Here is a 14794-nt window from a genome sequence, read left to right as displayed (position 1 = left end):
GCATGTAATGCAATCACGAATTTTGGGTATATGATTGGTCATTCTAGTCATCTTCTTTGATTAAATTATGGGTGCAAAATTGAGTGTCTACAGTTACAAATATATAAAATTAAGTTTGAAGCGTATATATATATAATTTTTTTTTATATGTGCATACAGTGTCATATATACTTAAATCAAATCTTATTCTCATGAACTTGTTTCTATTAATAGTTGAGTTACTTGAGCAGAAACTTAAACTTAAGCTTGACTCACATGCTAAATAAATATCTTTTTTCTGGATCGATGTTTATCATTCATTCACAAGCTACTTTTGAAAAAAGAAAATGGTAAAGATACTACAAATTTTACTACATAAGTTATTGGAAATATAAGGAGATCTCAATTGAGCTACGAGACTTTTAGGTAAAAACAGGAATAGAAGACTAAAAATTACAATTTACACTTTTAAAGTTTGGAATAAATTACAATTGTCCTGACATTACATATTGTTTATATTTAAACCCTGTTGTCCAACTGTCGTGATGTCCATGTGTTGTGATGAGGTCTTCATTCAGTATCATCTCAATTCTAAACGAGGTAGATTTAGAGACTTAAATTTTGAAACTTTAGGGGTAAAATAAAAAAATTACCTCAAACTTCAAGGATATAAAATTGTAAATTACAATTTAGTCAAAATTCCTAAACTTTAATGTTCAAATTGCAAATTTACTCGGAATACAAACATAGCTAAGTGTTTGTTTGAGAATAATTTATTTATTTTGCTAAAATTAGATTAAAATATACTTGTATTTTAAAAAAAAAGTGAGGAAAAAAAAAAAAAAAGGTAGAGTTTCAAAAAGCATGTTAAAACTTAAAAGTTGACTTATATATAAGCTCAAGCGAAGATTGAGTAAATTTTCATTTTCTCTTAAAAAAAAAAAATTGTCAAAAAGGCAAATACCTGCAGCCATTTGTCCCCAATTGAACAGGTGGCACATCAGAAGGAGATATGCATATGCATAACGGATGAACATTCATGGTATATATAGAAACAAACACTCATCAATCCCACTTTATATAACCTTGGATTCTGATTTATAGGCAAAGCAATCTCACTGTTGGGTTATCAGCAAAGCACGCACAGAGGGAACAATTTACAATTTGTTTGAGCTCTCCTGTCTCTCCCTCTCCCACTAACTATGACTGATCATCACCAGGAACCCAATCAAAAACTTCCCTCTTCTTCTAAGAAAACTCCCACTCAAATCAACACCTCCAACACCGAAGCCAACTTCTCGGGTCAAAAAGTCCGATACCGGAACCCGCCAGACGCAGCGAATCCGGACCCGGCAACGCTCCGTGAGCAATGGAAGTTCGCCACTAGAGAATACGCCAAATGGTACTCTCATGCTTGGGGCACCGCCATTCTTGCTGGTGTCTCCTTCTTTGCGCTCGGTTGGTTCATCAAGGGCTCTAATCCTCTGCCTTCTTTCCACGATAAGCCCACTGAGTCTTCCTCCGATTCTTCTTCTTCTTCTTCCACCTCTGCCAATGATGCAAATGAAGCTCGCCGGTGATGGTGGGTGAGTTCTCTGTTCAGTTGTTTTGGTTATTTTGCGTTTTGGGTTTCTGGGCATGTTGGATTTGAGGGGACCTTTGATGGGTTTCTTTCAAATTTGAATATTGTGTTTGCTATCATGTGAATTGTTGATCATTTTATTCGAAAAATGGACTTTGGGGTTGGGAAATAGTTATTGGTTAATTCTCATTTCAATATTTAGGATTGAATTTGGTTTTTGTCGAATGGGAGGGTAGGGTTTGGTTGTTTGTTTGAATTGTTCAAGTTTTAACTTTTAAGCCTTTTGGATTAAAACAGTGAGGTCTTAGTAATCAAATTAACCGTAAAGTATGCTCATGATGCTAGAGGAATGAACTACAAAAAGATATATATGGTTAATTGGTGGAGTTGAAGGCTGAAATCAATTTTAGGTTTAATAGGTAGAGGTGTTGATGGTAACGATGAGTTCTCCAGTATTTCAGCATTCTTGAGTCATAAGCACTTGCGAATTTAATGTGCCCTTAGGTTTGTAGATATTAAATTCTTAAATGGTTATGGCCTGTTGAGCTAATGTAATTTAGTTACACGAATATGTCACTTGATTGATTTAAATTGTTGAGTTTGAAAGGGTGGGAATTCTTGCTACTAGTTTGTAGTTTTGTACCTGCTACGTTGTAGGACATTGGTTAACATGCCCGGTGCCAATGTCTATTACCTTAGGTACCATATTAGGGAACAGGATAGTGAGTTTTGCTCTTGCACCTATTTGTAGACATAATAGGATTTTCAAAGGTCAATACAATCTGCTATATGGCACTTTGAGCCTAATGGCTAAATCTGCTTTAAATTGGAAAGAGAGAGGAGAAGGGGGGGAGGGGTGGTGGTTCTCTCATGGTTTGTCCTCTACAGGTTTGTTAGTATGTGGATTCAATGTCATTCTCATTAGGAGTTAGTCTTAATGTATAAAGTAGCATTTTAGTTTTCATAAGGTTGAGTTGGATATAAAGCTTGAAGTCTTGCTGTTAAAATAATTCAATAAACAAATCATGTGAAAGAAGTGCTTGCAGGAATCCACAATCCAATCATCTTCTTCATAGCTTGAGGAGTTTCCTGTCTATTGTGACATATTATTGACCATTTTCATGCTTGTTCTGTAATATTATTGAGTGAATGATTTTTTCCCCCTCCATTGACAATATGTTTAATGGTACTGCTCCTTCAAAGAAGATATTATAAAATATCTAATGATGCAGTAACTCTATTGCACCCCAGCCAATTGAGTTTTTTCTTGGAATTTTTTTCTTCCCTTACCATACTTGTGAGAGAATAGTACCAATAGGATGAGGCCTGGGTTTGTTTTCCTTCTTCTGTAAATCAAATTATTTAATTAATTCACATAAAAGGATCATTGATTCTTGTTTTTCTTCTGCTTGTTATACTTGGCACTGGATTTTCAATAAAAGCTCAGTGGTTAAAATGGTTGTCAACTGTCGCTCTCCAGTAATTACACTTTCTCTGAATGAGTAATCGTCACTATGTCAAAGAAATTCACATCATGCCCTCTCCAGAAGGGACCTTGTGCAGTGTTAACTGCCAGGAGAATCCTTCTGAGCAGGAAAAAAATCATCAGTTCATGCCCTTTCTTGTAGAAAGTCTTAAATGGGATGAACTTGAGAAGTCTGATTGTCTAGAGCTTATAAGCTCAGCTTTTAGCTTTTATATAAAACTTTTTAAAACCTCACTTTTTCTTACTTTTTCTCAAATTTTCAAAGTACAAGTATACTTTAGCAAACTTTCAACAAAAAGCTAAGAGTATGTTTGGTTGGAGTGAAAACAGGGAGGATGGAAAATAGGGTAGAAAATAACATTTTCTACTGTTTGGTTGAGGAGAGAAAACAAGAGAGACAGAAAATAGGGGGGAAAATTTTCCCTCTGGGACCACCTTTTTTTATCCTCTTAGAAAATGAGGAGGGAAAAGTGCTGAAAGATGCACTTTACACAAATATCCTCAATTTAAGTTGCATTTTTTTTTTCTTTCTTATCTCTTTCCTGGGCAGCAACGTTGCCCTTTTCTTTTTCTTTTTCTGGGCAACAACATTGCCAGTAACATTGCCCCCCCGCCGCCACCGCCGCGCCCCTCCCCCCTGCTTTTTTTTTAGGAAATCAGGCTATGTGGGTCGAGTCCTTTGCGTGCTTGTTCGTTCACCAATACATCTCCAATGACTGCATTGGCTCAGACGGTGCCATTGAACCCGAGCTCGTTACCAGAAGCGCAATTGCCTTTGAAGAAAGGGTTAAGTACGGGTGTGATTGTGGTTGTTGTGATAGTTGTGCTGTTGTGATAGTTGGCCTATTGGGAAATTGTTGATATTGTTATAGATTAAAAATAATTTCATTGAGTGATTTGATTGGTGTATTATTCCTTCACTTTGTTCTTATTGAAGTTCATGAGCAATGAAAATCTCTAGCTTTTTGATTCTTATTATATTTGTTTTAGCCTAAAAATGTGTTTTTCTAACGGCAAACGGAGAGGTGGGTTACGGAAGGCTAACAGAACTAACCTCAGGTGGGCAAAGTGATAAGTTTTGAACTACGGGTAGGCAAAGTGAAAACGGGTCTAACCTCAGGTGGGTTTACTGTAATTATCCATACTTTGAATGAGGCTGTAACCTTATCCAAGAAAATAGAATATCAGCATCTCAGGGCAGGTTCGAAATTTTCCAATCACAATTCGGAGTCCTCTAGTTCCACTACCAACAAAGGTAAACAGCCCATGTTTACACCACGATCACAACCCATGGTTAGGGAGAACAGTGGTGTCAACCAATCCACAGTGGCAGTAGCAAGTTCCGCAGCCCAGCCGATAGCGAATGCCAACCCTTATGCTAGGCCAACTGGGAATAAGTGTTACAGATGCGGAGAACCAGGACATCGATCTAGTACTTGCCCTAAGCGAGCCGCAGCGAATCTGGTGGTGGCAGAAGAGGGCGAGATAGAAGGTGAACAAGAGGGTGAAGAGGTGTATAATGGTGCAGATCCGTATGCCTATGATCCCAATGAGGTCCAAGAGGACGAGGAAGGCGTGCCACTAGGGCGGTCTTTGGTGATTCAGAGGTTGTTGCTCACACCAAGGGTGGAATACGGTGATCAACGGAATGAGATCTTCCGAGCACGATGCACCATCAGCAAGAGGGTCTGTGATTTGATCGTTAACAGTGGCAGTGTAGAGAACATTGCGTTGAAGAGTTTGGTTACCAAGCTAGAACTGAAAATAGAAAAGCATCCCTCTCTGTACAAGATAGGTTGGATCAAGAAAGGTACGGAAACCCTTGTTACTCAACAATGTCGTGTTACTTTTTCTATGGGTAAATGTTATGTAGATGAAGTAGTTTGTGATGTTGTTGAAATGGATGCATGTCATTTAATACTGGGTAGACCTTGGCAGTATGATGTAGATGCTACTCATAGGTGTAAGGATAATGTGTATGTGTTTTTTAAGAATGGCAGAAAAATTGTCCTTGGTCCTATTAAGGAAGGCAGTATACCCAAAGCTTCTAAAGTGGAGGGGAAGCCAGCACTCCTCATAGTGAATAATGAAGATGAGTTTGACAGGGAGTGTAAGGAGTTGAAACAGGTATATTCTGTAGTGGTGACAGATGGTGAGCCAAAGAAGGTTACTGAGATACCTGAGGCAATTCAACCATTGATCAAGGAGTTTGAAGAGCTTTTTCCAGAAGAGCTGCCTGCAGGTTTACCACCAATGCGTGACATCCAGCATTGCATTGATTTAGTTCCTGGAGCTAGTCTACCTAATCTGCCACATTACAGGATGAATCCTCAAGAGGGTCAGATTCTACAGGGGCAGGTGGATGAGCTTTTGAGCAAGGGGCAGATCAGGGAGAGTATGAGTCCATGTGCAGTACCGGCACTGCTAACTCCCCCCCTCCCGGTGGCGCACGCGCATAAAGCAGTTATATGCTGTAACTAATGAAAAACTAAACTCGAGGGATGCCAGGAAATAGATTGCAGAAGAATAGGTTGTACTTCAGTTTTTACATTTATTTCTGTGGAGTTAAATAAATTGCTAACTATTATGCAATATGATAGCTCTTCATGCTGCTCTATTCACATTACTGTATATAATTATGATGGAACAATGATTGCAGATGCCACAGCAATTAGGAAGAGAGCCATTCCATCCCTGGTTCTAACAACTGAACCTTCAACTGGTCTTGGTGTACAGTATCTTGAAAGTGTCATACTGTGTTTCTTTCCTGGGTAATGGAGTAGATCAGTTTGCTGTTGGTGCACCGTTACTATTCTGTATAGTTTTCCGAATTTGGTTCTCGGCCTTTTATAAATTCTGACACTGTGTGTTTATCTTGAACAATTGTATGACATGGTCTGCTGTCAAAATTTCTTAGTTCTGATGCTTTTTGGGGAAATCTTTGCCTAAAAAAGCTTCCATCCCAGTTTGGATTCTTTGTTAGTGTAAAAATATAGAAAATAAGAGCATAAATAAGCAGAAATGTTCTGCTCCTGTACAGAATAGGGACAACTTGCATGACAGGGTTGGTTCTGATTCTCTATTCCAGGTTTTCACTAATTTACGAAAGTTTTCTACTCTATTATTAAGCTTTGGAAATGTAACAAAAAGTTTATAAAAAATAAAAAGAAATGTAACAAACAGCATAGCTTATATGTCTTATTTGTTAAAAGCTGGCAAATATGCTAATGAAAAAAAGAAAAAAAAGTAAAAGAAAGCAAAGCTAGCCCAAACTCATTTTATTCATCGGTAATTGTTCTCCCACTTATTGATGTACATATCAAACAAATAACATTCATAATTCACACTTGATGTTCTCATACATTTAAAACATGAAATAAATGACGTGTATGGATGATGTACAATAAAAATTGTGAGAATAAATATCTTTTTCATCATTTTCAGGGGAGAAGTCTACAAAAGATAGTGGATTGTGACATTCCTTACCCTCTTTATTTTCAATGAGAAGTTTGGATACGGTTGTTGGTGTAAAGTTGGAACCAGACTTCCCAAGTTCCATGTTTCAGCCATGTGAAGCAATTCAGGAAATACTCCTCCCCAAAGATAAAGTCTTGAAATTAACATTCTATAGCAATCACAACCTCTTGTGCCATGTTCTTCATTGCTGTTGCTTAGAACTCGAAAGACAACCTGATTTCATGCAGCTTGAGAAATATTTCCTAGCCAGACATCTTATAACCAAGCATAGAATAATCGAAAATGATTCCTATTAAGACATCTAACACCAATCATAGAATCATCCCTATCAGTTGAGGTTGTTCCAGTACAGATGTTTTAAGTTTTTGATGAAACGTACTTTATCAATTTATTCAAAGAAGCTTCTGTAAAAATTTATAGTTGTTGATAACTGATTATGTGCTTACGTTTTTCCTTTCTTTTTTTTCTTTCTTTCTTTGTTTTTTATTTTTTATTTTTATACCAATATACATGGTTTCATTCCGTAGTGTTGAAAGGCATTTGTATGAAGTTTATTAAAATGTAAGAAATTGAATTGATCTGCAAGCATCGGTCTCTTATAAACGATGATAAGGTGATTGTTGAATATTCAAATTTTATTCAAAAATCAAAATCAAAATTCCATTTAAACACCAAATAAATATTACATTGAATTTTTTAAAAAAATATGTGTACTTACTAAAGTTTTTGAAAGGTTTGGCCTCCCTAAAAAGTAAAAAAATATTCAATGACCTTTTTTATTGTAAAATTTATTCTTATATTTTCTAAAATTTTGGATCATTCATGATTTTAAAGAATTCATTGGTTTCATTGTAAATTGTCTATTTATTTCATAACTTACATATGTTGAAAATAAAATTTTTCAAAAATTTCACTATGAAGTAGTATATTATATACAAGTTGATATTTTTGTATCTAATACATGGATAAATTCCATTTACACCCCCTGAGGTTTGAACTGATGCCAACCAAGTTCAAGACTTTTCAAAACTAACAAATTCAATCCCTAAAACCAGTTTAGTCTCTAAAACAATTGAGAAAAAATAACTAAATATTTAGGGACTAAGTTGGCTTTAGGGACCAAATTGGCTAGTTTTGAAAAGTCTTGAACTTAGTTGGCTTTAGCCAAAACCTCAGGATATGTTAGTGGAATTTACCCATAATACATTTATGAATTATGACTAACTCTGCCATTATATGTGTATATATGTGCGAAGCATGATTTGTCTTAACTAATATATCAGTATCCTATAACGCCTCCCCACCTAGCAAAAATTTCTAGTTCCACTCGATTAAATGGAACCATGAGCCTAATTCTAACTTGTTCATGATTGGTACATCATCCCCTCTCATTGACTAGAGAAAAATTTGAGGGAGAAGAGCTAAAATTGTACGGCTCTATGAGGTTGAAATGGTAATTGTCTAAGACCCAAAATTTGTCCTTATAACCTCCGCTGGCTGCTAGAAGCAAATTGCAAGTGGTTCTGGGGGGTCTGCCAGGATAAAATCTAATCCGACAGTCCACAATAAATTATAATAGGTAAAAACATCATCACAATCATCATGAATTAAAAAACCATAACAAAAAATACGCGGTATTGACTGTTGAGACAATGCACTACTTTTTTGGTCTCTACAAAACAAATTAGCTGGGTCAAAATCTAATAACAGCAATCAAACGTTTACACTTACATGTCTAAAAAGATATAAAATAAGGGAAAAAAATGATCATTTTCACTTTCCATTCAACCACCAGTCTTTGAACTTTTATAGCCCAAAACGATCAAACTTGATATAAAACTGAAGTAGTTGAGCAATTTTAGTAATACAAAAAGGGTAAAGTGGGAACGCAGGTACTTTAAATTCAATCATAGAAAAGAACAGGCACATATCTTTTGGATCCTAAATTTTCAGCTAAGGTAGACAAGTTCACACTGTAAATATTCTATAGAAATCACTTTTCATTCAGTTGCTGATCTCTACAAAGATATGAACATGGGATAGAATTTCAAAGAGAATGTATTTTAAAACTCTCCATGCTCAAGTAAAGCAACATCCAACCTTCTTCACAGCTGATACATCATCCTTGGTTCCAACATTGATTGTTTCTCCTTTCGGTAAGGCTGCTGGGTCATCCCCAACCTCCAGGGCCTTCCTGCTTACAACATGATAAATTTGGGTCAGCACTTCTGTGAAGGCATTCTCAACATTCATGGACTCAAGGGCAGATGTTTCCATGAAAAAGGTGTTCTCTCGTTCAGCAAATGCTTTGGCATCTTCAGTGGCAACTGCTCGCAGGTGCCGCAGGTCCGCTTTGTTTCCTACAAGCATGATCACAATGTTGGCATCTGTGTGATCCCGAAGCTCCTTCAGCCATCTCTCCACATTTTCAAATGTAACATGGCGGGTAACATCATAGACTAGTAAAGCACCAACAGCACCTCGATAATAGGCACTTGTGATTGCACGATACCTATAGAAAAGAGAAATAAGATTGAATATAACAAAGCATTATGATCCAATCAACTAATTATAGCATGATGCAACCATGTTGATGTGGGACTCGGAAGAAGATGCTTCTGCTAGTTTTAAGTTGTATTAGGAGCATTTTAATAGAAGATTCTGTATTTCTTATCTTTTGAAGTTATGCAGGTTTCAAGAATGAACTATGGGCCATGTTTTGCTACCACATTGGCTGGGTTGTGGTTTAGATGATATCCACTTGATTGTAGGGTTTCATCAAGCCCATAAAAAGGCCTTATTATTAAAAAAAGGACACTTTCTCCAGATGAAGGAAAATTTACACTAACTTGAGAACTTTTCTCTTCCTTACCTTTATCTATTTTTGTATCCCCCTATTCTTACATTTTGAAGACCGTAGCATGGATGCATCACAGCAATATTGTCACATAATAATAAAGTGCTGAACAAGGAAAAAAAACCTAGTTTCATTGTGGTACAAGTCATTCTAAAGCAAGTCACCATGGATAATGACTCTGTAGGTTTTAACAGCAAACATATCCAAGCAAGAAAGCTAATAAGATTAAAGGGGAAAAGAAGGGTGTAGGTTGTGATGGGTTGGAATTTGAACAATGTTGCTAATGTCTTGGACAAGAGAAGTATCTTAACTGGTATGAAGAGTCATAATCAAAATCATAATTGCCATGATACACAACTATAAAGAGGCATAAAGAAAAAAGATGCACTTTCCCAATATCAAATTTCTAACTATTACAAAGAATCTTGGTGGAAGGGGGAAGCAGATAGTTAAAGTTGCACATGCAGCCAAAGCTAATTAGGGGAGAAAAGAGAAAAAAAAAATGAAAAGGTTGTCAAGGCTCAGATTTGGGACACTGCTGGCCAAGAAAGGTTCTCACCCATTTCATATTTCCCTCAATCTTACCTGATTTTTTTTTCTTTGTTTTTAAGTTTGGATCTTTAAATTGCTCTTGGTCTTCAGTTTTGGGTTCTTCGTAGATCTTGAATTTCTTTTTGCTTTGGATTGTCGTTTGTTACATGTGGTTATATGGGTTTTATGCGTGTTGTATTTTTCTTCTATTGAGATTTTGTTTGGTTGTGGAGAAAATTGAAGGGAAGAAAAGAAATGGCAATTGGGTTTGCTAGGAAAAAGAAAAATTTTTACTTAACTAAACTAAATACTTGTGCTGGACTTTGGATTTTCTATATGGAAACCGAAATGGAGCCCTTTAGTAGACAAATGAGAAATTCATTAGGTTATATTTTTCATTCTTTTATTGGGAATTGAATATTTTATTTGTGATTGAAATAGGTTTTTGTATATTTGAGATTAGGGTAAAACTAGGTACAGTTTGTTAGGTACAGGTTGTTAGGTGCAGTACATTTTGCTTCCCAATTAAATTCAAACACATAGCTTCATTGTGTTTAATTGTCCTTAGAAAAAGATAAGGTTGTTGGTGCTACAGTTTTCAATGCTACCATGTGTTTGAATATAATTAGGGAACTTAATGTACTAGACCTAAAGAACTATACTTAAGCTTTGCCCTTTGAGATTATATGTAATTGGTGACATTGTTGCATAGATTAAGATAAAGTTGTTTGTGCTTCATTGGCAAAGCAACCATGTGTTTGAATATAATTAGGGAACTTAATGTACTAGAGCTAAAGAACCATACTTAAGCTTTGTCCTCTGAGATTATATGTAATTGGTGGCATTGTTGCATAGATTTCTTTTTCATATCGGTTGAATGCATGATGATCTTTACAACGTAGTTAGTTGAATAGGTGTGCTTTGGTGGTGTTTCTATTTTGCTTTCATGCATAAATGACACGGTTTTTAGATTTCTTAAGAAACGCTGCACAAAGTTGGTGTTGTGTCTGCAAACTACTAGGTGGTTGTGAGCACATCTCTGTCTTAATATGTCATGCATTCTGTTGTTAGATCATCAGCAATCATTCATTTCTNGATCCAAACTTAAAAACAAAGAAAAAAAAATCAGGTAAGATTGAGGGAAATATGAAATGGGTGAGAACCTTTCTTGGCCAGCAGTGTCCCAAATCTGAGCCTTGACAACCTTTTCATCGACACGAATACTTCTGGTGGCGAACTCGACCCCAATGGTGGACTTGGACTCAAGGCTAAACTCGTTCTTCGTGAACCTCGACAACAGGTTCGATTTGCCAACACCGGAGTCCCCGATCAGCACCACCTTAAACAAGTAATCGTAATCATCATCTGCTCTGTAAGCCCCCATTTCATACACAACTCTCTATCTCTCTCTCTCTGTTTGGTATACAAAGAAAATATGAGAGACAATTGTTGAAAAGTAGTATACTTGTATTATTTTAAGAAATGGGTTTTTTATTTACTTTTTGTTTCAAAGAGAAGTATATTGTTGCTTTTGTGTTTGTGTTATAGATTTGTGGGCTGCGCAGTGCGAGCTGGAAATATGGAGTTTATTATTCGTTGGCAAAGATAATATTGTTGTTATAATGGCGATTGTGATGGTAGAGGACTGCAGGGTAATTAAACTTTTTTTTTTTTTTTAACCTAATATGTGAAATTTCTGATTAGTTTGGCTGGACATGGCAAAACGATGGGTCGGGTTGGGTTCAGGTCGGGTCAATTGAGTTGCGGGTCAAACAGACCACGGGTAAAAAATAGGTCATTTTAAGCGGATTAAAATCGGATTCGGGTCAATCGGGTTGCGGGTCAGATCGGGTCGGGTTGACCCGTATTTTTCACATGAATTTTTAATTTTTTTTTTTTAATATAGAAAACAACATGTATCTGTTATTTGAAAAGTTATGCAACAAATTACTTAATGTAAAATGCATTATTTTGAATTCACCACTTATATCAAGAATGAACTCAGTTAAACTTATTAATATTTATTCAACAATTTTAAAATTATACAAATTCTAACATTATTATCTAAAACAAAATAGCACAAAGATAAGTAAAACAAATACACAAGTTTTATTTCTACACAATATCAACATTCTAAATATAAAACAAAATTACAAATGACTTATTGGATAACTCATTTGATAAATAATAAAAATATATAAGAAATTTACAATCTTGAAAATTAATTTTATAATCTATTATCAGTTGTGGTTGACACTCTATTTCAATTTGAGATATACTTTAAAATTTGATTGCTTACTTATTTATACATGATCTCTTTTATGAATATCATATTATTATTAAGCAACACACACTCTAGGGAAATATCATAATTTATTTTGAAAAGCCCTTTTTTTTGGACATAAATTATTAAAAAATAAGTCTAAGTATTCATAATTTATGCTAATTTGATACTTTAGCTTCACTATTTTCACACTTGTGAATATTTCTTACATATCTACGATTTTAAATCTATGTTTTTAACTCTATTGTAACCAAATTATCTTAGCATGTACTTTGCTATTTGATATCTAAAAATATTTACTCATTACAGAATGTTCAACCATTAATCGTTCAATTAATTTGCATATAGTTATGTAAATGTATTAATTGTTTCCTTAAAGTTCACAATAAACAATTAAACTAATATTGTCTTAGTTTTACTATTTTTTTACCAAAAAAAATAGTTTTAAAAAAATAGTTCGGGTTCGGGTCGGGTCGGGTTGACCCGCAAAAAACACAGATCGGGTCACAGATCAACCCGTTTTGATTCGGGTAAAAAAAATCGGGTTCGGATCGGATATTTTTCAGGTCGGGTCGAGTCGGGTCAGAAAAATTCTGACCCGTTTTGCCATGTCTTTTTGGCCTAGGGCTGTACACTAGAATCTATAACCCGACCCACTTTGTGTGAGGCCTTGCTACTCTGTATCAGGAGTTGCACCCCCACCATAAATTTAAATTGCTGTGTGGGTGAATCACTGTCACAGTACGTTAAAAATTGTTCTTTCTTTCATTTGTTTTCTTCTAGTTTTTTTTCTCTATGATACTCTATCCTGTCTCTTCTTTGTGTCTTTGTAGTTCCTCTGTTTGGTGTTTTTTCCCTGTGAAACAAATATGTCTTTTTGTGCTATTACTATGGAATTTGATTGTATAGAACGGTTACAACGCATAAGTTTGACATCGGAAGAAGGAGAAATTATCAAGGTACACTCTGATTATCGTGAAAAGGCTCTAGAAGAGTGCTCCTTAAGTTTAATTGGTCGTTTTCTTACAACTAAACTGATTAACAGTAGGGCGGCAAAGAGCCTATTAAGGTCTGTATGGAAGTTTGGTCAGGATCTTAGGATTTCTGATATTGGAGACGGTTTGTTCCAATTTAAGTTCACTATGGTCCTTGGAGTTTTGATGGTCATATTTTACTGCTCCGTCGATGGGAGAAAGGGATGACAGCGTACTCAGTAAATTTTATGCACATTTCTTTTTGGGTACAGCTTTGGAGATTACCATTTGATCTCATGAATGTGGAAGTGGGTAGGGACATTGGAGGAGGTATTGGAAATGTATTGGAGGTGGATTGCAAGGCTATTACATCAGACCAGGCTCCTTTTCTTCGGGTCAGAGTGGAGGTGCCATTATCTAAACCACTTCGTAGGGGCGCTCCTATTCTTAGCCCTGAAGGTGATAAAGTCTGGGTTGCTTTTCAGTATGAGCGGTTACAAGGTCTCTGTTTCAACTGTGGAATATTAGGACATGAACTAAAAACCTGTACCAGGCCGATATGAATGGTAGGTGAAGAGAGACAATTTGGGGAATGGCTTCGAGTGGGTTTCCGTAGACAAAAGGATGTTAGGGGGAGGAAGACAACCAGTCCGCCACCAAGGAGCATGGAGGAAACAGCGGCAAATCAGGTTAGGAAACTGTCAACACTGGTACACATCTCAACGGTTGAGAATTCAAATGGAAACCCGAATATTATGGAGACAGAAATTGTGGAGAAACTAATTCCTAATAATTCGGGATTTGAGGATGGACAAACTTCCATTCCTTTTCAAATTGAGTCGCCTACTACTACTCTAGTAACCAAGATATACACAGCAAGGGAAGAGATTGAGGAAAATCATGATACTAATCTAGTTTTAGTGCCTATCACGTATGCATCAACAAATGTGGAATTGAAATGTGATCCACATGTCCCTGAAACTCATCCAACCAATCTATCACGTGCACTCTCATGTGTGGATGATCAAAGCCTTGCGAACGTACGTAAGTGGAAAAGGTTAGTAAAAAAGGAGACAAATCCATTGAAAATTATTATGGCAGAGGGTGACCACATAACTGATGTAGTGGGACAAAAACGGCGCAAGAATGTAAAGGATACAAACAGTGTTGATATATATGTGAGGAAGAAAACTAGGGGTCAGGTTCAAGATCCAACTTTCACAATGGCGGTGGCTGATGATCAGCCCCGCCGAACACAATGAATATCTTAAGTTGGAACTACCGGAAGCTTGGGAACCTCCGTGCAGCTACTGTACTCTCTCACTTGGTGAGGGAAAAAGCTCCCAATGTTTTGTTTTTGATGGAAACAAAACAAACTGTTGATGAGATGAGGAAGACTCAAGCGGATTTGAACTATGATTCAATGCTTGCAGTACCGTGTGTTCATAGAGCTAGAGGATTAGCCATGCTTTGGAAGAAAGAGGTATCACTGGATATTCAAACCTACTCCTTAAATCATATAGATGCTCATATCATGACTGATTTGAATTATCCATGGAGACTCACTGGATTTTATGGAAGATTGGAGGAACATCGTAAACATGAATCTTGGAGTTATCTGAGG

The 14794-nt window shown here is 36.2% G+C and overlaps 3 protein-coding genes across 6 annotated transcripts; 2 read left to right on the top strand and 1 right to left on the bottom strand.

The window, feature by feature from the left end:
* The first annotated feature begins 962 nt into the window (after window positions 1-962).
* On the top strand, window positions 963-6981 carry LOC112020121 (uncharacterized). 4 transcript variants are annotated; one of them, XM_065769538.1, is made up of 2 exons: window positions 963-1561; window positions 6492-6981. In XM_065769538.1, the coding sequence occupies exon 1, from the start codon at window positions 1182-1184 to the stop codon at window positions 1557-1559; it is 378 nt and encodes a 125-aa protein (XP_065625610.1). In that variant the 5' UTR covers window positions 963-1181; the 3' UTR covers window positions 1560-1561; window positions 6492-6981. The 4 variants fall into 4 exon arrangements, with proteins under 4 accessions (XP_065625610.1, XP_065625609.1, XP_023908453.1 ...); XM_065769537.1 differs by having other exon boundaries at window positions 963-1565; XM_024052685.2 differs by lacking the exon at window positions 6492-6981 and adding an exon at window positions 5707-6168 and having other exon boundaries at window positions 964-1561.
* A 1419-nt stretch (window positions 6982-8400) lies between these two features.
* LOC112020113 (ras-related protein RABA1f) lies at window positions 8401-11511 on the bottom strand. The gene is made up of 2 exons (XM_024052674.2): window positions 11076-11511; window positions 8401-9036 (listed from the first exon to the last, which is right to left on the bottom strand). The coding sequence occupies exons 1-2, from the start codon at window positions 11294-11296 to the stop codon at window positions 8604-8606; spliced, it is 654 nt and encodes a 217-aa protein (XP_023908442.1). The 5' UTR covers window positions 11297-11511; the 3' UTR covers window positions 8401-8603.
* A 1575-nt stretch (window positions 11512-13086) lies between these two features.
* Window positions 13087-13733, top strand: LOC112020135 (uncharacterized). The gene is made up of 2 exons (XM_065769536.1): window positions 13087-13341; window positions 13443-13733. Exons 1-2 carry the CDS (start codon window positions 13087-13089, stop codon window positions 13731-13733), a joined length of 546 nt encoding a protein of 181 aa, XP_065625608.1.
* Window positions 13734-14794: the final 1061 nt, after the last annotated feature.

The sequence above is a fragment of the Quercus suber genome, unplaced genomic scaffold, assembly GCF_002906115.3.
Source record: "Quercus suber isolate HL8 unplaced genomic scaffold, Cork oak 2.0 scaffold_1194, whole genome shotgun sequence".
NCBI classification, from domain to species: domain Eukaryota; kingdom Viridiplantae; phylum Streptophyta; class Magnoliopsida; order Fagales; family Fagaceae; genus Quercus; species Quercus suber.
Note: the sequence above shows the minus strand (reverse complement) of the source record. Positions and strands in the feature narration are given on the sequence as shown.